Consider the following 23,915-nt stretch of genomic DNA (forward strand, 5'->3'; position numbering starts at 1 on the left):
TGATAATATAACAATAGAAATGACAGGTAAAGAAACTTCTGCAACTGATCTTTTTTTAACTATGTGCTAGAGACTGAAAAGATACCTGAACAGTGGAAAGAAGCAATGATAATTATTGTGTATTTATGCTTAGGCTTAGATGCTGATTTACATTCATAATATACTTTAATGGAATAAGTGCAGCACAAAGAGAAATAATTAAACACAGGTTTATTGTTTTAATATAGTTCAATTATGATCAGTCAGGTCTAGCTGGCTATGTCTTGCACAGAATCAGATGGAAAAAAACTTATGCTCAATCACAGTAAATACAAACTTGAAAGATTCTTTTTAGAATCAGTAGTAGATTTAAATCTTAAAACCTAGTCTGATTAAAATAAATATGGTTGTGTTGAACTTTCCCAAGATTTGGAAAACTTTATTTCATAATCCTCCCATCCAACAACTGAGGCTATCCAACAGCATCCAGAGAGGGTGTCCCTTATCCCACATAAGACTTTAATCTTTATATAATCTAATTTCATTTCTTGCACCTATTGTCTATTCGTGTGTGTTGAGTGTGTTACTGCAATTTAGGTACAGTGAGCATCTAAGTTCCGTTCTTTGTTCAGTGGGGGTGCTTAAGGGTCAAAGCCGTATAACTGAAAGGAGACCTCCACACCTTTAAAGGAATGCGGAGAACCGACCAGGGCTTCTGACCTAATGTCCAATCCTCACCTTCTCGTGGTGCACCTTGTTGGATATCTACCTGGATACTGAACGAACGAGGATGGGCTGGCAATTTGGGATTTAGCCAACCAAATTGTATTCTTATTGGTTAAACCAAAATAAAAAATGATGGTACAACATGACAAAATTTCATGCCGGCTGGGGCGTCGCCTGGTTAAACAAGGCCCCGTTGTTTTTGCCAGGGAACCAGGGTGAACAGCGAAAAGTCAGCTACTGGAACAAATCTGAAAACACACCCCAACTCAACAGCACCAGAGTTAAAGATCGGTAATATCAACATAAGAAGCCTGAATGGCAAAGAAATGGAACTAGCTGAGGAATTAGATAAGTACCAGATCGACATAATGGGGGTGACTGAAACAAAAAAGATAAAAACTGGTGAGATCTTTCTGAACAATAAATACAAAATGTTATATTCAGGAAATGACAATCAAGGAAAAGAAGGTGTAGCCAATTCAACACAAAATACGAGGCTAATCTTTTTGAATGGCAGGCAGTCTCAAGTAGAGTAATGTGGGCAAATATGAGAATGGGGAACTGGACAATGAGACTTATTTGTGCCTATGGTCCCACAGAAGGTTCTACTAAGGTAGAAGTGGAGGAATTTTTTGAGGCTTTAGAAAAAGCAACTGACACAATGAAAAATGAAAAGTTGGTCCTTGTTGGGGTTCTAAATAGCAGAGTAGGAAATGATTGTGAGACATACAAAAATATTTTGAGAAAATTTGGAGAAAAGAGCAAAGCTAATAATAATGGCAAATATCTGTTGGATTTCTGCTCAGGACATGGACTGGTTATTACTAACACCATGTTCCAACATAAAAATGTGCACAAATTCACATGGAGAGAAGAGGCAAGGAATAAGAAAAGTCTCATTGACTATGTTATTGTTGATAGTGATGTTTTCTCCCTGGTGCAGGACACCAGAGTGTACAGAGGATTTGAAATTGGAAGTGATCACTATTTAGTCTTGAGCAGGATAAAATTGAATTTCATATCGGAAAGAATAACATGTAAGAAAGTTTTAAAGCGAATAAAAGTTGAGCAGCTCTCAGATGTGAACTGTAGACTAAAATACACAAAGATTATTGAAGAAAAAATGAAAGAGTTTGAGTACAGGAATCAAACCTTGGAGATTCAGTGGCAAGCCTTGAAAAAAGCCCTGATTGATTCAGCTAGAGAGGCATGTGGTGAAGTTGTCTGCAAGGATAGAAAAATTAGAACTCCATGGTGGACACAGGAAGTTAAAAAGGCAGTGAAGGAAAAAAAGAAAGCATATCAAATGTTCCTGGCAAATAAGTCAGCTTGTGCTCTTAGAGAATACAGAGACAAATGCAAGAATTCTAAACACTGCGTAAAACTAGCTAAACAAAAGTCATGGGAGGACTTTGGCAAGAATATAGAAAATAAATATCAAGAGGGTGGCAAAATATTCTGGAGGTTGTTGAAGAAGCTTAGGAATGGAGGAAACTGTGCCGTAAAAGGAGTTGGAGATGATAAAGGTGACATGAAAACAGGAAAAAAAGATATCCTTGACGTTTGGAGTAATTACTTTGAAAAACTGCTAAATGAAACAAGCAGTGATGACAGCATAGTGGTAAAAAACACTGACCAGGCATGCAGTCAGGAATACATATCCATACTTGAAGTAGAAAAACCCATCAAAGGCTTGAAATGTGGAAAGGCAGCAGGAGTAGATGATATTCGACCAGAAATCTGAAGTATGGTGGTATAAGAGTCTTACAGTGGCTGCATTGCATAATTCAGAAAGCTTGGACAGAGGGACGAATTCCCGATAATTGGAGTAGAGCTCATAGTGTCCATATATAAAAAGGGAAATAAAACTGAATGTGAGAATTACAGAGGTATTTCCCTACTGAGTGTTCCTGGCAAGATCTATGCAAGTATACTTGAGAAATGGTTGAGAAGAATTGTGGAAGAAAAGCTTGGTGAAGAACAAGCTGGATTCAGGCCATATAGAGGCTGTCAGGATCAGATCTTCACTTTACAACAAATAGTCGAGAAAGCATGGGAATATAACAAAGATCTGTATTTAAGTTTTGTCGATTTGGAAAAGGCATATGACAAGGTGCCAAGAGAGAAGCTATTCAATACGCTGCAGTTATATGGTGTCAATGGGGCATTATATAAAGCAATACTTAGTCTTTATTTGAGTTGTGAGTCAGCAGTTAGAATTGAAGGAAGTACAGGAAGATGGTTTAATGTTTAATCTGGTGTGAGACAGGGATGTACATTATCCCCTCTGTTATTCATTATCTATTGATCACAGTATGAAGGAAAGTGGTATTAAACATGTTATCAAAATTGGAGATATTAATGTCAGCTCTTTGCTTTATGCGGATGATATTATACTTCTAAATAAATCCGCTACAAGTCTGCAAGATTCTCTGACTAAATTCAATTGCTGTTGTAATAGATATTGTATGAAGGTCAGCAATAAAAAGACATAGACAATGAAAATAGGCAGAATCATTGAAAATGTCAACTGTGTTGTGAATGGAGAACCTGTGGAAGAAGTAAAACATTTCAGCTACTTAGGCATGATTTTTAGTGAAGATGGTAAATTAAATATAGAAATAGATAACAGAATCAGCAAAGCTGGTATGGTGGGAAGTCAATTGAATAAATTCATATGGAATAAGAGAGAAATTAGTCGGAACACTAAATTAGCTGTATACAAGACACTGTTCAAACCAGTTTTAACTTATGGATCTGAGAGCTGGGTCAGAAGTAAAACACTTGACCAAAGACTAGAGACCGTAGATATGAGAGTCCTGAGAAAGATTAGAGGTGTGAACAGATGACATCAATGGCAATATCATATTAAAAACAAGGATATTTGGAAAGAACTTGACATTGTCAGCATCCAGGAATACGTTAGCAGAGCTAATCTAATCTCAGGTGGTATGGTCACTTAAACAGAATGGGCGAAGAAAGATTAGCAAAACAAGTGTTCTCTGCCTGGTTGGCAGCAAAACGACCCAGAGGAAGACCAAGATATAGGTGGATTGATACGGTACAAAGTGCCTTAGACGATAGAAATATAAGATCTGATGATGTTGGAGTCTTGACAAGTAACAGACTGATTTGGAGGAAAATTGTAGATAGAAAGTTAGTAATGATGTAATTTATTTCATGTAGTACTATCATATCCTGTACATCCCTTGAGGGTACATGGCAGGAATTTGATGATGATGATTGAGCATCCCAAGTCTTGCCAGCCCCGTTGATTGCTGACAAACCCACAAAGTGCCACAGCTGTAAAAATTGATGTCACCGATTAAAATAAAAGTATATATTGTGCAAGTTCTGTTGCTACTGGCTACATGCTTCCTGTGCAAAAATACATGAATCATTGCATAAGCTATTTATCAACCTCAACCAGCCCTTTTTCTGTTCACTGTGCCTGCCTTCTGTAAAACAGCTCCTGAACTTAGCAAATGAGTTGAAAACCTCGAACAGCACATCAGTGCTATGAACGAAGCTTTTCCCTCCAAAATACGAAGCACTGGAAGCTAAGCTCGAACTAATTGGTGATCACTGCTGCAATGGAAGTTCAGCCTTGCCTGCAAATTAACTTTGTGAGCTAATCACATCAATGGTTTGCGACTTGATGGAGGCCAAAAACAAAAAATTCAACACCGCTAATTTGGACTTTCCAACAGAAAACAGAAAATCACTAAAAGAAGAAATCATCAAATTTGCAGAAGAATGCAACATCAATTCTAAAAATATCAGGTGCCATTGTTTCAGACCCATAAATAAAAGAAAGGATGAAATGAACTTTCCATCCTCATAAAAGTGACTTGTGACATTGACAAACACATTGAAATTAATGACAGTGATCAACAAGTTAAATGACACTTGTTCCCAATTGCACATACATGTTCAACCAGATCTAATATTTGCTCAGAGAGTAAATTTCCAACTTTGAAAACAACTAAAAGAAAAACGGCAAAATGGAGAAAACAATTGGATCATAGACTACAAACAAGATAAATTAGTGCAAAAATCAAGTGATGCCACTAGTAGCCACCATGCAAACTAGCATGCAGGCAATGCATAGGAAATGTGCAAGACTTGTGCTCAAATATATGCCTCACAGAACCTCACATATCCACTTCACCAACACCCATGGCCTAAACTCCAATCTTAATAGTGTACACTGCCATCTTCAGTCTTCTAAACCCCACCTACTCTTTCTGGGAGAAACTCAAATTCCCCTCCCTCCCCCTTCCATCAGTACTGTTTATCTCAACTTTCCAAACTACACACTCTTTAATTCCTTTCAACCCAAGGGTGGCATCTACTCTGACATTCCTTGTCAGAGAGTACCCAACCTAGAATTGCCCAACTTTGACCCTCTCTGGTTGAAAATATCGCTTCCCCCACTCAGTCAAATTCATTTGTTGTCGCTATCACTCCCCTAATGCAACCAACCACTATGAGCTCTCTAATTTCCTCTAATTAAAAATTGATTTTCTCCAGTCCTCCCACTTTCCGAACAGTAAAATCATTCTCCTTGGAGATCTTAATGTCCACAACACCAATTGGCTTTCCTCCTCCAGTTGTACAGATATTTCAGGCACAGATGCTGAAACATTTTACCGTCACGACCTTACACAACTTGTTCAGATGCCTACCAGATAACCTAAACCACTCCTCAAACGCTGTAAATCTCTTTCTCGCCAACGACCTTCCAAATACACAGGGAATGCAGTGGTTCTTAGCGTGTGTAATTGTTATCCTTCATAGGACAATGTGTGAAATTGAAAAACTGCAGAAGCAGCAAGACTTAAGCAGGGCTGAAAAAAGAAAGAAGCAGGTGACTCGAAAGAAGAATAAAGATCGACCGAACAAACAAGTAAAGGAGAAAGTTATGCACGGGGACTCAATAATCAGGCGAGTACTTAACAAAAGTATGACAAAATCATTTTCCTGAATACAAAAATTCACGATATTAGCCACGTTATCCGGATGCAAAAGAGTTAAATCAAAGGAAATGATTGTCTTGGTATCAATGATTTGAGAGGCGAGAAGTATTCTATTAGGGAGGATGTAAAGGAGTTGTTAGAAAAGGCAAAACTGAAGAGTGAGAAGGTGCAGATTGTAAATCCCCTACCATGCTATGATAGAGGCGAACTGAGGAGGAGGACGTTGGTAGCCCATGAGTCTATACATAGATTGTGCAGAAGGAATGATGTAGGATCTGTGATCTGTGTTTAATGGGAAGAAAGATTTGTACAATGCTGATGTGCATCGAGCATGCTGACGTGCAAATTCAGGGACACCTAAGCAATTAGGGTGGAAGCAAGTGAGTTTGTGTGAAGAAAACCATGCACTGAGTGAGTATGAGAATGACCAAATGAGGAATCTAGTCTCTCAAGCAAAAATATTGAATAGGTTAGTCAGTTCAGAAAGTAAAGTTGGGGAGGGGGGAAATAAAGGGATGTTGCTGTTTTTATATACTAATGCCAGAAGTATCAGGGGAAAAGAGGGACGAGTTTTTGGCATTGATTAGTGAACCTCTCCAAAAGTGATAGGCATTAGTGCGATTTGGCTAACTACAGATGATGTAGTTACAGGGATTGAATGTGAAGGGTTTAGTATTTTCAGGGAATATAGAGAAGATAGGATGGGGACTTCAACTATGGAGATATAGACTGGAAGGAAGAAAGATCACATGGCAGAAAACAAATAGAATTTATACACCTGCTGAGAGATAATTACTTAAGCCAGCATGTGATGGAGAGGACTAGGGTTGGGAGAGTATTAGGCCATGTCATAGGATCAGAAGAGCTATCCATAACCAAGTTGACACCATTGCCTCCAATTGGTGAAAATGGTGACCATGCAGTTTTGACTTGGGAAATTGTAAAACATGAGGAATATTCTATCAAGAAGGGGTATTGGTGGAATTATAAGGCAGGTGGTTATGACATGCTTAGGAAGAAGCTTAAATCTGTACCATGGCATAAAACACTTCAAGGTAAGGATGTTAGTAGTGCATGGAATATAGTTAAGGATTATCTAGAGGAAGCAGTATTATATTTTATATCTCGGATAAGGAGGGTTAATTGAGTAGGAGTTAGATGGATGAGTAATATCATTAAGCACGAGCTGTGGAAAGTACATAAAAAAAATATATGGAAAGTATACGCAAACTCATGAACAGTACAAGGCCCAGGCAAGAAAAGTGACCAGCATGGCAAGGAAGGCAAAAGCAGATTATGAGAAGAATTTAGCTGAGAATAGAGGTGGATGAATTGGAAATTATTATATTGCAGAATCTCAATGTAAATACAGCTGTGGGATTAGATGGTATATCAGCTGGGGTTTTGTGAGAATGTGCAAGAGACCTGGAAGTGCCTTTTACTAAGCTGTTTAATTTAAGTCTCAGCTCCGGTAGAGTTCCAAGGGAGTGGAAAGAAGCAGAATTATTCCTTTGCATAAGGGAGGTTCTAAGACTACAGTAGCAAATTATAGACCAATCAGTATCTCAGGTGTGGTGGTAAAAGTATTAGAAAAATTGGTAAAAAAGAGAATTCAAGAATGAGTTGATAAAAATATGATACTGTATGATGGTTAACATGCTTTTTGAAAGTTTTATGTCTTATGTCATGCCTTATTAATTTACTAACTTTTTATAATAGAGTAGCAACTGAGGATAAAGGAAATGGTTACACAATTTTGCAGGATTTTGTAAAGGCATTTGATAGAATACCACATGAAACACTGTTATGCAAATTAGAACAAACAGGGATGGATATGACACTGGTTAAGTGGATAAGAGGGTAGCTGATGGACAGATATCAAAAAGTGGGATATGGAGGGTCAAAATCGAGGCAAAAGCAGGTGATTATTGGTGTGCTGCAAGGTTCAGTACTGGGACCATTGCTGTTTACTTTATACATAAATGATATAGGAAATAACCCGAAAGGAAATATTCAGTTGTTTGCTGATGATGCAAAATTAGGTAGAGTAATAGTTAATCATTTTTACTTTTTTTACTAAATAGCTTAAGGAAATTACAACGTATACTAGGATATACATTAAAATAGATTTTAATACACTTCCAATATTTTGGCAACATCACGTTGCCATTTTCACAGGAATGTGCAAAAACAAGACACGTGCATGCAAGCACAACAAACAGTAAATGAGGACGAAGCAAGAAGCTATTCTTTCTCCTAAAAGTCCTGATGGTGCCCCTTAGCGGACAATATTGGTATTCTTGGGCGATTGAGCTGAAGGTCTTCTGATGTAGGTTTCCCAAATTTGGGGCAGTCTCATGCAACCAAATTTGTTGAGGTTTGGGTTTTTTCTTAGGGCTGAGGCTGATTCCATGAAAAGCCTTTCATATTTGAATTTACTATGGTGTATTAACGTGGCTTTCTTCCACCGTATTCTCTGGCAGGTATCCAGCGCATGGTCTGCAAGACCAGAGTAGCTGTATAGGTGAAACCGGATGTAGTCCTTGTGTTCTGAAATTCTGATATTCGCTGTCCTGCCTGTTTGGCCAAAGTAGGACAGCTTACAACTGCAAGGGACCTGGTATACACCAGGTAGGTCTAGGGGGTGGGAGGGTTGGTCTTTAGTAGACCAGATAAGGGATGCCAATTTTTTATATGGTCTGTAACAAGACGTTAAGTCTTTTTTTTTTTTTTAGGATTTTTTCCAAGGTGCCTCGGATATAGGATATGGTGATGAATTTAGAGTAATCCTTGTTGTGAGGGGGGGGGGGGGTTGTGGTTTATTGATTTCAATATTTTTTGGATTTTTTTTGGGGGGGAGTAGCCATTGGCTGAGAAAGTGTTGAGAATGTGGTTTAGTTCTGTGGTTAGGGCATTGTCATTTGAACAGATAAGTTTAGCACTGTTGTGTAGTGTCTTAATTACTCCATATTGCTGTGTGTGTGTGGGGGGGAATTGTTGGTGAATGTATCTGCCTGTATTGGTGGGTTTTCTAAAAACTGATAAAACCAAGGTTCCATCAGGCTAGCAGGTGACTAGTGTGTCTAAGAAAGGAAGGCAGTTGTTTTCCTCTTTTTCCAGGGTGAACTGGATTCTGGTGTGTTGGTTGTTTAAGTGTGTTAGGAAGGAGAGGAGTGCATCACAGCCATGTGGCCAAATAGCGAACACATCATCAACATAGCAAAGCCATAAGGTTGGTTTTTGTGGGGCAGAGTTTAAGACTTTCTCTTCAAAAGTCTCCATATAAAAGTTGGCCAAGGCTGGGGAGAGTGGAGAACCCATGATGGAACCTTGGTTTTCTCAGTCTATAGAAAAACCACCCATACAGGCAGATACATTCACCAACAATTCCCCCCCACACACACACACAGCAATATGGAGTCATTAAGACACTACACAACAGGGCTAAACTTATCTGTTCAAATGACAATGCCCTAACCACAGAACTAAACCACATTCTCAACACTTTCTCAGCCAATGGCTACCCCCACCCCCCAAAAAAATATTGAAATCAATAAACCACAACCCATCCCCCCTCACAACAAGGATTACTCTAAATCCATCACCATACCCTATATCTGAGGCACCTCAGAAAAAATTACAAAAATCCTTAAGAAACATGACTTAACGTCTTGTTACAGACCATATAAAAAATTGGCATCCCTTATCCGCTCTACTAAAGACCAACTCCCCCCCCCCCCACCCCCAGACCTACCTGGTGTATACCAGGTCCCTTGCAGCTGTAAGCTGTCCTACTTTGGCCAAACAGTTTCACCAATACAGCCACTCTGGTCTTGCAGACCATGCGCTGGATACCCGCCATAGAATACGGTGGAAGAAAGCCATGTTAATACACTGTAGTAAATTCAAATATGAAAGGCTTTTCATGGAATTAGCCTCAGCCTAAGAAACAATCCAAACCTCAACAAATTTGGTTGCATGAGACTGCCCCAAATTTGGGAAACCTACATCAGAAGACCTTCAGCCCAATCATTGCCCAAGAATACCAATATTGCCCGCTAGGGGCACCATCAGGACTTTTAGGAGAAAGAATAGCTTCCTGCTTCGTCCTCATTTACTGTTTGTTGTGCTTGCGTGCACGTGTCTTGATTTTATGTTCCTGTGAAAATGGCAAAGTGATGTTGCCGAAATATTGGAAGTGTAGTAAAATTTATTTTAATGTATATCCTAATATACGTTGTAATTTTCTTAAGCTATTTAGTAAAAATGCATAACCAACATCTGAGCCTTTCCATGATAATAGTTAATCAAGGTGATGTGGAGAGCTTGCCGGACGATTTAAATAGACTGTCAGTATGGGCAAAATTTAATGGGTGTCAGTTTAATGTCGTGAAATGTAAAGTTATGCAATTTGGTGATGTTGCCGAAAGATTATAAGCTGTGTATCACATTGATAGCACTGTACTCCAGGAAATAAATGAAGCTAGAGATTTAGAGGTGGTGGTAGACAGAGAGTTAAAGTTTAGAAGACATATTGCTAAGGTTGCACATAACATTACTTGGCTAGTGAAGAACACATTACCAAGTAGACATAATGAAGTCGTAATTCCTCTTTATAAGGCCTTGATACACCCACATCTGGATTATTGTGCTCAAGTCTGGTCCCCTGGGTTTCTTGGGGATGTGGAAGTGGCGGAGAGGATTCAGAGGCGAGTGACCAAGATGGTGAGTGCCTGTTGAATGTGTCCTACGAGGATAGATTGAAGGTGTGTGGCTTGCAGAAGTTGGTAGATAGGATATGATATAAACATTTAAGTTGCTTAAAGGATTTTTATGATAGATGCAGGGGAAATGTTTCAGCATTTGTCTAGAGAGACCAGTAAAATGGGTCATCACTAGAAGTTGAATAAAGGTGTGGTCAGTAGGTGTGTGTGAGGACTAGATTTCCTACTTGGGGAGTGGTGAATGAGTGGAATGGGTTGCCAGAGTCAGTTGTTGCTTTTTCTGTTGATGGGATCAAGGAGAGGTATGATAGATTATGTAGATAGATTGGGTCTCCTGTGATGAGTTTTCAGACTCCATGAAGGGGTCTGTATAATAATAATAAAAAATAATAATAGTAGTAGTAGTATTGACCACAATCTAGTGCTCATCTCCTCCCCCATGCAACAACACTTACACAGCCACTCCCATAGAAGAGTAGTTTGGCATTATAACAATGCCAAGTAAAACAGCCTCCGTGACTTTCCCATGATTGGACTATTGCCTTCGGCCTTCTAACCCAAACTTATCACCAAAGTAATCTGCACCAGCATGGAAACATACATTCCCGAAATTACTCTGAACTGCCATTCTCTAACTTAACCCTGGTTCTCCAAAAGATGTGCTAAGGTGGTACAAATGAAAACCAAACATAGCCAAATGAAAACCAATATGAGATTGGCTTTTTCTATTGCATCATCACCCACAGAAAAAGCCAATCTCCTGGCATCACATTTTGCTTCCAATACATGGATAACTAACAATGGTAAATGCCCAACATACAGTGATCCCTATATCCTTTTGCAAGAAAGAGATCAGAAAAATACTTTTCAAGTTAGGCACAGAAAAAGGTCTCCTGCCCTGATTGCATTCCTCCAATTGTCCTGAAAGTTGTGCACCAGAACTGACTCCTATCCTATGTCACCTGTATATACTCTCTTACTCCACTGATGTCTATCCCAGAGCCTGGAAATTGGCCTATATTCACCCTATTCCCATGAAGGATGACAAGTCACTATCATCCAACTATCACCTGTATATACTCTCTTACTCCACTGGCGTCTATCCCAGAGCCTGGAAATTGGCCTATATTCACCCTATTCCCATGAAGGATGACAAGTCACTATCATCCAACTACTGCCCCATCTTGCTCACCTCAGTCCTGTCTAAAATAATGGAAAAAATCATCAATTTCCAATTCCTACACCACCTTGAAGGCACCCACCTAATAAATGATTACCAGTATGGATTCCATTGCTGCCGATCAACAGGAGATCTGCTCACATATTTTGCCCATCTCTGGACAAATGCCATGGAGAAATTTGGTGAATCTCAAGTGGCTGCACTTAATATCTATCATTGTTTGGTCTGCCTCAGGACTTCTGTAGTTGGATTGCCAGCTTACTGTCCAGATGCACACTGTGTGTGGTGGTGGGTAGTTCCTTATCCTCTTGCCATTCAACTAATGCCAGGGTTCTACAAGGTTCTGTCTTCTCATCAACCCTCTTCCTGCTATATAACAGTGACCTACTTCAGTTGGTCTTCAACCCAATACACAGTTTTGCAGATGACAACACATTTCACTCCTCCCTTTCATTTGATAAACCTTACTCTACACAACTCACCTCAACCTACAGAACATCAACCACCACTCCCTCAATTCTGATCTCCAAGCCATCCTCCAATGGGTTCAGATAACCTCATCAACTTCAATGCTAATAAAACCCAGTTCTGTCTTATCTGTCATAAAAAAGAACCATTTTCTCCCAGTATTATTTTTGACAAAACACAAATTTCCAGACAATTAGAGATTTCTCCTCTTGGGATTACCCTGACATCAAGCCTCTCCTGGCATAAAGACATCACAACCATTGCATCCTCAGCTTCTAAAAAACAAGGATTTCTCTTTTGCTCAAGATGTTATTTCACCCCTGAACAGCTGATACAAATATTTCCATGGGAAATATTCATCCAAAAAGCATCAATAATTGCAAATAAATCACAAATTGCAAATCTGTAATCTGCCCAGCTATTGAATATTGCTCTCACATATTAGGCGGCGTCTTTAAAAGCTCTCTCAAATGCTTGACACAATACAGAGGATAGCAATTAGACTTATTAATGACCCATCTCTTACCAACTCACCCCCACTTTGCACAGATGTTTGGTTTCCAGACTCTGTATTCTACAAATATTTCCATGGGGAAATGTTCATCCAAAAAGCATCAATAATTCCCCTACTTAGTACAAAGCTCATTCTAACATAATATCTGCTTTTCTACGTCCCTTCATAGTGCACCTTGAAACTCACAGAACAAGTTTCTTTTCCCTCCTCTTTCATCCCCATAACAGTCTCTTCCATCCCCTCCATTTGTTTCCCAAGGAATACAGTATACAGTCCTTTAAATAAAACAAGTCCTCCTTTCCCAACCTGCTACCCATATTACTACCCATAGTACTAATGTACTATGGGTAGTACAAAGTACTACATAAAAGTCAACATAAAAAAAAAGTGTTAAGGTAACTGTGTGATGCATAGTACTCCCATCTGTTCTCAAATGAACTTAAACATGCCTAATTATCTTTCTACTTCACTTTTAATCCTATTTATCAAAATTTTACAGAAAAATATTTGCAGGTACTGACAGACTTATTCCCTTCCAGTTTTACAAGCAAGGAAAGGAAAGCTTACAATTCTCCAAAGAAAGGAGAGTTGTAAGCTCTTCTTTCTTTGGGATTATAATTATAAGAACATCATGGAACTTAGATCATTGTACCTAAATTTCATAGCTTTTGCCAAATCATTTGACAGAGAATCATTATGGTCATCATTAAACTCTATGAATTTTCTAACAAATATATGAGAATATTTAAAGAAATGTATGAAGGACGTAAAAGTTGTAGTTATTGCACAGCAAACATCTGAATTGTTTGAGTTACGGACTGGTGAGACAGGGTTGTATAACATATTATTTACTATTTAGCATAGTCATTGATTGGCTTGTGGGAAAATTTACAAGTCTAAGAAGAGGAATTAAATGGAATCCTCTGTCATATTTCGAAGATCTAGATTATGCAGATGATATAGTTTTAATATCATCAAAATATGGCAATATACAAGCAAAAATGAAAGACTTGTATAAAACAACTGAAATCATCGTTTTTAAAATAAATATGACCAAAACAAAATTTCTTAAATTGAACACCAAATGCCACAAAGAAATTAAAATCAATCCGCCTGCAGTAGAAGTATTTAAAAATTTTACATACTTTGGGGCAAATGCAGATATTGAAGGTGACCCAGACAGGGAAATGCAGAGATTGGCTGAAGCAAATAATGCTATCAGGCAATTAAGCAGTGTATGGAAATCATCCAAATATCCTAAATCCAAAATAAACGTTTTCAGTGGCAATGTTAAGGCTGGTTACTATATGGATCAGAGAAATGGAAACCGAAAAGAAAAAAAAACAGGTAGCTAAATCAAATAATTTTCAAACAAAATGTCTGCATAAAATATTTTGGCTTAACATATAGCAAATGATAACTTATATAAGCTTCATTGAGCAAAAACATATCACTGACAAAATAACATGTAGATGGAAACAAATTAGACACATACTGGGAATGAACAACAGAGAGAGATTTCAAGAGTAGCTTTAACATGGATTTCAGAAGGAAAAAGGGAAGACCTCATTTAACTTGACAGAGAATGATGGAAAAGGAATGAACAACTGGCTGGGAGATCTGGAGAGCAGCAGAATTACTGGCTGAAGATAGAGTTATCTGGAAGAAATGGATCTTGTCTTATGTGCTATGAAGAGGATAAGTAAGTAAGTGCATGTTGTGCTGTGTATTAATTATCATTGTCTAAATCTTAAATGTAAACTGTAAGATTTTTCCTCCTGTTTGCCAAAATGATTTGAAATTATAAATATTTTCTTTGGACTATTTTTTATTAACAAAACAATTCATAACAATAGTAATTCCTCCCTGATATTGTTGAGTTTAATAAGCATCTTGTGTTTAGGATCACCAGTAATTTATACATAGTTTCATCTGTCATTTTAATGGAAAACTTAGGCATTGCAAAATTATATTTCCAGTATATATATATATATATATATATATATGCCTAAACTGGCTTTAGGTTTAACTGATATGTTTAAGTTTAATTGTTATGATAATGAATGTTGTTCTTATACAAGAATGCCATTATGTAATACACCTTTTATTTAATTTTTTTATTGCCATTGCTTCCTTATTTGTTCTCTCAACACTTAGATATAAATTAACATACTGATCCAAGCAATGTTAGATGCTTGAATTAGTTTAAAATAAAATCTTTTCTTTCATGTATAGATATGCTGAAGCTGAATTTGCCCTTACTGGAAGTGCAATTGCAAGAACCAAAAATTTGGATGAATTATCAAATGAATTTGGAGATTGTGCATCTTTTGCTATACAGTTGTTAGGAGAAGTTTGCAAAAAAACAGAAAGGTTTTCCAAAGCTGGTGAAATGTTTAGGTATGTATACCTTTTGGAAATGCTGAAAGAAATCAGGTTATGTTTTTCAGGGAAGATCACATTTACAGTTTTGTAGAATCCAACCTTTCTGTTAGATAAATTTAAAAATTATTTTAAATCTGATTTAAAAAATATAGAAATTATCACCCTCCTCCCCAGTTGTTTAGAAATTTACAATTGGTAAAAATTATACGAGGGGTGTTTGAAAAGTTTGGTAAAAAAAATAAGTTAAGCTTTTTTTTTTTTTTGGAAAAATCACCTTTATTTTTCAACATATGAGGGTGGCCTGAAAAGTTCTCAGCCTAAAAATGAAAGAACAAATTTATAATTTCAAAATTATTTTTATTTTTCATCATAATCTCCCTTAAGACAAATACATTTATTCCAGCGATGCTCCAGCACCATTATCCCGTCCCTGTACTGGTTCTCAGTAAGATCTGCAAAATACCTCTCTACAGCTGCAATTGCCTCTTGATTCAAAGAAAAACACTGACCAGAGATGAAGAGTTTTAGTTTTGGGAAGAGATAGAAGTCAGAGGGAGCCAAATCTGGGGAATAGGGTGTATGTTCCAACAATGTAGATCCCTTAATTTTCCCATTGCTAAAACACATTTTTGGGCAGGTGCATTGTTCTGATGAAAGATGATTATTTTCATCTACAAACCAGGTCTTTTCTCACGAATTTTTTCGTCTAGTCTGCTTAAAAGATCGGAATAATTTTCCCTTGTTATTGTTTTACCCTTTTCAAGATAATTAATAAACAAAATGCCTTTAGCATCCAAAAACACCGATGCCATGACCTTTTCTGGTGCTGAACAACAGGCTTCTGTTCACTGGTTTGGCGCTGTTTGGATTCTGGTGTGTAACAGTGAATCCAAGTCTCATCCATAGTAATAAATCGATGCACAAAATCAGTTTTATTCTTGTTAAAACACTCCAAGCACTGTTCAGAGATTTTCATGCAAGTGCGATTTTGATCTGCTGTGAGCAAGTGTGGCACCCATCTTGCGAAAGGTTTTTCATTTGCAATACTTCATGCAAAATATATCATGCATGTTCTTTTGAAATGCCTATAATCTCAGCAGTTTCACGCACTTTGACTTGTCGGTCATCCAATACCATATCGTGCACTTGATCAATGATTTCTGGTGGTGTTACGCTTTTTGGACGTCCTTCACATGGATCACCTTCAAGGCTGGTACAGCCATGTTTAACACATTCGCTGCCAACTACGAGTATACTCGTAGTTGATATATGAGCATCACAAGCCAACTACGAATGTACTCGTATGATGCTTACTGCCGGCAACGAGATTACCTATGCTGACCTTGAAGAAGTGAAAATGCTTGGTGTGCGGAGCTAGCAGCGGAAATGTGTACACTCATAGATGGCATATGAGCCTCACAAGCCAACTACGATATACTCGTATGTCAATTACCATCGGCAACGAGATTACCCGTACTGACCTTGAAGAAGTGAAATTGCTTGGCGTACGGTAACAAACTGTGCCCAAGTAGCGTGGCAGTGAACATGTTAAACTCGGCAGCCCATTTCTTAATTGTCGAAAACAAAGGAGAAGAGTACCCATAAACTTTTATGAACTTCGAATGAACTTCTTTTGGCTTTAAACCTTCTTTTACAAAGAATTTTATAACCGCACATACTCAATTTTATCCATTTCAAGGGATGCAGACAACACTTTTGTTTCAGACAGCTGTATGAAACAAACTACTTGATAGAATGATTTGCAATTTCATATGGATGCTTATGACAGATAAAATCTTGCCGATAGTGTTACAATCTATGGTCGAGACCGAGAACTTTTCAGACTATCCTCATAGTCTTCATCGAGGTCTGTGTATTTGGTCCAGCAAGTTTCCAATTTTTTCATCCCATCGAAAAAGTAGCATTTATCAAATTGTGCAAAATAGTCATTGAGAGCCTTAATGACATCCTAGTTTGAAGAAAATTTTTTCTCACCAAGCCAAATTATTAAGTTTGGGAACAAGAAGTAGTCACATGGTGATAGGGCCAAGTCTGGAGAATACGGTGTATGTGGAACCAATTCGAACCTCAATTCGTACAATTTTGCCATTGTGACAGCCAATGTGTGTGGGATGGTGCTTTGTCTTGATGAAGGAACACTTTTTTGTGTGCCAATCTCAGCTGTTTTTTCTTCAGTTCTTCTTTTAAACGGTCCAACAATGATGCATAATATACTCCTGTTATTGTCTTACCCTTTTCCAAATAGTCTATCATGATAATTCCTTGGGAATCCCAAAAAACAGTGGCCATCACCTTCCCAGCTGACAAAACGGTCTTTGCTTATTACGGTGCTCTTTCACCGGGCATTGTCCACTGTTTTGACTCCTGCTTGGACTCAGGTGTGTAGTGGGTTCCAAGTTTCGCCTATAGTCACGAATTAATGCAAAAAATTCTGTAAATTGTGATTAAACATCACCAAACACTTTGTTGAAATGTCTTTTCACATGCATTTTTGATCAGCAGTCAACAATCGCAGCACCCATCACACACAACTTTTTCATTTCATGTGCAATTTTTCGTGCAGGATATTATACACCCATTCAGTTGAGATGCCTTCAATCTCAGCAATCTCACACACTTTCACTCAGCAGTCTTCCATAAGGATACCATGGATTTTGTCAGTCATTTCCTTCGTAGTGACCTTAGTCGGGTGCTTCATCTTCGATGGACTTACGACCATGTTTAAGCTCATTTATTCAAAAATAAATAATCTTTAATACTGATGCAGAATTCCCACGAACCTCATATAACTCAGCTTTGATCTGTGATGCCATCGACTTCTTCAAATAAAGATGTTTTTTCACTGCACGAAACTCATTTTTCTCCATTTTTAGGAAAAATGTGAACACGGTCATTTTAAATGTTTGCCAAATGAGAACTACGCATTGCTAAAATTTTGCCAGGGGTCATGAAAAAGATAGTACGTGCTGACATTGGAATGATTGAATGAACGAATTGTGTCACTGTCTATCGGAAATTTACCAAATTTTTCAAACAACCCTCGTATTGTGACTATTAATTTTTATGGCTATTTTGCCTATTTTTGTTTAGGTGCATGTCTAAGGGATATTCAGAAGAAAAAGAAAAACATACAAGTGTGTTCTAGTGTGTATATCAATTAGAAGAAAGGGATTGTTTCAGATTTCATACAATTTTCTCTTCCACACTTTTATACTCAGGTGAATCTCACTCCATTCTTTTTAAAAAAGTCACTATATAAGATATTATTTCTGGAAAATTCTCCATGTTACTCCTCTAAATAAATACCAATTTTTATGGCTATTTTGCATATTTTTGTTTAGGAGTACCTCTTAGATGTTCTCCTAAAAAAAAATAGGCAAAATAGCCATGAAAATTAGTATTTATTTAGAGGAGTAACATGGAGAATTTTCCAGAAATAATATCCATGTTACTCCTCTAAATAAATACTAATTGGGATTGTTTCAGATTTCATACAATTTTCTCTTCCATACTTTTATACTCAGGTGAATCTCGCTCCATTCTTTTGGGAAAAAAAGCGAGATTCACCTGAGTATAAAAGTATGGAAGAGAAAATTGTATGAAATCTGAAACAATCCCTTTCTTCTAATTGATATACACACTAGAACACGCGTGTATGTTTTTTTTCCCCTTCTGTATAGACATTATTCTTTGCTGTACTGCATTTTGCAATACAATGACATTTTTATGCTTTATACTAATGCCAGGAGTATCCAGAATAAAGGAGATGAATTGGTGGCACTGATAGCATCAGCCTGTCCGAAGATTATTGAAATCTCTGAGATGTGGTTGATGGAAGATGATATAATAACAGGAACTTATGATAAGTGATAACTTATGTCCTCTAAGAGTAGAGGCTTTGGAAGGCAGTGGCACTAATGGTTTCGAAAGCACGTGGTGTGTGAAGTAGAGGTGGGTAAGACAGGATATTTAGTGGGGTTTTGCTACAAGCCAAGGAGCACATAAGGTGGGGGAGCAGGAGATGTTTAGGCAGTTTCTTGGTAAATGCAAGAAAAATGATTGTTATGGGAGATTTTAATTACAGCAGTATAAATTGGGAAGAGGAAAATGCATGTAGTAATAAGGGAATGGAATTTTTAGAATTCTTGAGGGGACAAATGTCTTAGGCAACATGTAATAAAAGGAACAAGAGGTTCAAGAGTTTTGGATTTGGTCATAGCATCAGAATAGCTGTTTATAACTAAGATGACACCACTTCTCCCAGTTGGAGAGAGTGACCATGTGGTATTGACTAGGAAAATGAATAGACATGCAGGAGTATCAAAGAGAAGGGAACATGTGGAATTATAAGTCGGGTGATTATAATAGTCTTAGATATCAACTTTCTCCCACGATTAGTCTTTTGACTCCATGGAGTCTTGAATAATAATAATATTTGTCAGTACTTATATCAATATTGTCTTATATGATACAAAACATTGTAGGTGTTATACATATTAATAACAATAGACATCAAAAATGAAAGGATAATGTGAAAAAGAAATTATTCATATTTATTTACAGTTATAATGATTGAGAATAAATTGATAACAAACAAGCTGCAGTATAATTGCTTTATAGCCTAGTGCAATAGCTCTAATTGCTTCATAGTAGCCTAGCTTATATATTAGTGAATGAATCGTTATAAAAATTTTATTTCATGTTAATTAATTTAACTAATTAATAACGGTCAATTTTATTTAGTTATGATTTAACACTGCATCTTTATGTTTACATTTCTCTTGACTGCAAATGGCCATGTACAGTCTGTAAGTGCTTGTGTGCGTAAATTTTAACTTTTTATAATGGATTTGTGTACTTTATATTTTATGTGTATTTTATTTGTGTAATAGATATACTTTATAGTAGTAAATGATAGTATAGACTAGTATGTGTGTGTGTGTGTGTGTGTGTGTGTGTGTGTGTGTGTGTGTGTATTATGCATTCATGACATGTGTAACTTTTTCCTAATATTTTTGATATTTCTAAGTTATGTTGTTCATCTGCGAGTTTTTCAAATTGTCGAAAATCTGCAAAACAATTTTCCAATATATTTATTCATAAAAAAACTGTATATAAGTGGACCTGCACAGTTCAAACCCACATTCTTCAAACATCAACTGTGTGTATGTGTTTGTAAAGGCTTACTTGAATATTGTGGGTGTGCTGCTAATGATATCGGATGACTTCAATCCAATTAAAGTTGAGACATATGATTGTAGTACTACTAGTAAACAGTATTTCATGTGGGTGAGTTTGAAGCCATCTGGTGTGAGGTGGAAACTAACAAGATCAATTGCATGGTGTGGTGTTGTTACAGACCTGGTGGATTGGTTGCTAGTGATGAAGAAATGCATCGCCAAATAGAAAAGATGAGCAGGAAAAGAGAATCATAATGGGAGACTTTAATTATCCAAATATTGATTGGGTAGCAGTAGAATCTTCTCATGAGAAGAATTAAAATGAATTTATTGAGCTGTTGTGTGACGACTTCCTCAAGCAGCATGTGACAGAAGGAACTCAAGGTCAAAGAGTTTTAGATTTGATTATAGTGTCAGAGAGCATTTCACTTAAAGACGTAACTATTCTGCCTCTTTTGGTTACAGGAAAGATTCAGCAGGAATGGAAAGAATGTAATGGTAATGCCATTCCACAAGGGTGGTGCAAAGACCGATGTTTCTAACTATCGACCAATTAGTATCTCAGGAGTGGTCGTGAAGATTCTGGAAAAATTGGTTAAGGCTTGCATTCAAAAATGGGTTGAAAGTGAATTTTTACTTTGCAATGATCAACATGGGCTTACTAAGCGAAGGTCATATTTTAGCAACTTGCGCACATTCTATAACAATTTTGCCATTGAACTAGACAAGGGGAATGGGTACACCATGATACTTTTGGATTTTGCTGAAGCTTTTGACAGAATTCAGCATGGTAGACTGTTGCATAAATTGGAGAATATGGGTTTGGTTTAGCACGGATAAGAGGCTGGCTGAGTAACAGATATCAAAAAGTGATATACGGGGAGTTGTGAGTCAACAAGATTTAAGGTAACTAGTGGTGTACCACAAGGATCAGTCCTTGGTCCACTGTTATTCAATTTGTACATTGATGATATTGGGAAGCATTTGACAGGCGACATACACCTATTTACTGATGATACAAAGATAGACATGGTAATCAGGAATGCTGCTGATATGCAGTACTTGCAGAATGATTTGAATAGGCTGGAGTTGTGGGGATGGAAAAATGGATGTCAGTGAATATAAAATCATTCACTTCTCCGTGATTAGATATCCAGTATTGTATTGGTGGGATTATGCTAGAAGAAACTGATACGGCTAGGGATCTTGGAGTGTTAGTAGATAGGAAGTTGTAGTTCAGGGGGCCATGTAACAAAGATTACAAATACAACTCAAAAGACAATTGCAATGCTGAAATGAATGCTCACATGTAAAGATAAAGGTGTCATGGATTGCCATTGGATATGTTGTGAGTGCAAGCAGTGTGAATGAATTGAAGAATAAGTATGATAGCTGGTGTGTGTAGTATGTGGCCTCCCTTGATGAGTCCGACTCCCTGGAGGTCTTTCTTAATAACAATAATAATATATATATATATATATATATATATATATAAAGGCTTTCCTGATTATTGTGGGTGTTTCCGCAATATTCAAGTAAAATTGATACTGTGTTCATATTTCAATAGAGTATTCATATTTCCACATCATTCAAACTGTAATTAATTGTATTTATCTTCCACCATTTATCCATATTTAATATAGTGTGCTTCATTAAAAATATGTGAAAAAAGAACTGCGAATTTTACAGAACCAAAAACCATGCAGAGCAAATTGACTGTTGATTGACTATCATTATACATGCTCTGTTCTGTAATGTTACCTACAGAAGTCTTGATGTTAGCATGGATCATTCGGTAAGGAAACAGGCTTGGACTTGGTATGCATATTCTGTGTATATGCAGATAAGTAATACTGTATGTATATATAGAGAATAGTTACAAATTCTGTTTCAACTTGCATTTCTTATTTGAATTATATTTTCTGAGTACTGTTTTTTTTTAAGGACTGGTACAAGGTTTCAGAGCATATTTTGGAAAATGATGCTGTAATGGATCAGTTTTGAAGGAAATGAAGAACTGCAGATGCTAAGTAATGCAGAAAATAAAATTAAGAAAATATGATCAGCTGTCTTTATTACTTGGGTTTATAAGTTTAATGATTGGCAGTGTTCACATTTTGTTTGTACAGCTGAAGGTTGTAATCTTTGAGGAAGGCATAGTGGAGGAGACTCTTCCAAAGAACAGAAGTAGATGGAATGAAAGAGGAGGCAGTAAAGTTGGTTCACTGAGTTTCAAGCTGGATTGTAAAAGGGTGTTGTTAGCAGTGGCTCTTGTTTTGAGGAGAGTGGAGGAATAATAGTAGCCAATTCAGCAGATCACTGTCCATGAAAGTATCTGGAGAAGAGGCACAAGGCAGAAACTGAACGTCCGTGAGAGGGATTGAAGCGAGTATGAGAGAGATCATTAATTAACCAGATTTTCCTCTTCTGGATAGAATCAAGCATAGAATCACCCCAAATATGGGAGCAATATTCCATGGTTGGGCAGATTTGGCATTTATATAGAGTTAGCAGTTGTGAAGTAATGTCTTGTGCAAAAAAAGGACACCAAGTTTTTGACAGCTGTAGAAGCTATAGTTGTAATGTGATTGTGTTAGGAAAGATTGGAGGTGCAGGTCAGTCCAAGAAGGAAAAATCTGATTATGTTTGGATATGTGAGTATTATTGAAGATAAGGGGAAGCTCTGCCTTCCGAGAGACCAGACAGAACTTAGTTTTGGTGGCATCGAAGTCTAAATATGAATAGCAGTAAAGCTAACATTCAAATTACTAAATTGTGTTCATATTTCCTAATTTGTCTTCTAACACTTCAATATTTCATTGACTGCCGCTGTAATGGTTAAAATACAATACAATTTCCTAATATGTTTTTGTACAATTTATTAAAATAAACATTAATATAACCAGGAATTGTGATTATTTATTTATCTGATCTATATACAAAATGAGAGTGCTATTTCATATTCAGAAATCTAGTTTTTGCTGAAACAAGATTTTATTTATATACTAGGGGGCTCTGCCCCCCTGACGCACACAGCCCCCCCCCCCCCCCCCCCCCCCGAGTTTCGGACTGATAGGCCGGTTCTCCTTGAATTTTGAAGACTCGACACTCAGGGTATCTCCTGAGTTTCAAAACATTTCAAATAACTTGACAAAAAACATTACAAAAAAGCTTATCATTTTATTATATTTACGGCTATTTGCCTGCTTATCATTTTATATTATCTTTTCTTATCATTTTATATTATACAGTAGATATGTGATAAGGATATTAAACTAGGAATGAATTAAATTTCTAATTACTGACTCTCATCCCAAATTCCTTTTGGTGTGGGCTACTAAAAGTTGACTTTTCTTCAAGATTCTTGCTCACTGGTGTTCTTCACTATTTTACAGTGTAACAGGCATTTTTTTTCAGCTAATTATAACAATTCATATGTCATGCTTTTTAGTATGATATTTTTATGAAGTTATCTAATTTGCTGAAATAGCAAGCTTATTTTACATTATGTTTGAATTTAGATAAATGTATGCTTTTTAACTAAAAGAAATAAAACATACTATTATCATCGAAATATGTTTATATGTAAATACCTCAAGCTATTTGCTTTTAATTACATAAGCAACTGAAATTTTGGACATAGATGTTTGGTGCTTTTATTAGAATGTTAACAGGTACAAAAATCCATTTCAGGAAAAGCTTAAAGATGAATCCCTTTCTCTGGTCCTCATTTGAATCATTAGTTTGCTTAGGTTAGTA

General features: G+C 36.9%; 1 protein-coding gene across 2 annotated transcripts in view; it reads left to right on the forward strand.

Annotated features, from left to right (window-relative positions):
• Positions 1-23,915, forward strand: part of Cdc27 (cell division cycle protein 27) — a 392,586-nt gene that overhangs the window by 91,271 nt on the left and 277,400 nt on the right. For both annotated transcript variants that reach the window (XM_090405839.1, XM_090405840.1), the window contains exons 4-5: positions 14,806-14,970; positions 23,850-23,908. In XM_090405839.1, coding sequence (XP_090261965.1) covers positions 14,806-14,970; positions 23,850-23,908 — 224 coding nt within the window. The remainder of the gene's footprint in view (positions 1-14,805; positions 14,971-23,849; positions 23,909-23,915) is intronic.

This window comes from Typopeltis vanoorti, chromosome 15 (genome assembly GCF_054136105.1).
Source record: "Typopeltis vanoorti isolate ZY-2024b chromosome 15, IOZ_Tvanoo_1.0, whole genome shotgun sequence".
NCBI classification, from domain to species: domain Eukaryota; kingdom Metazoa; phylum Arthropoda; class Arachnida; order Uropygi; family Thelyphonidae; genus Typopeltis; species Typopeltis vanoorti.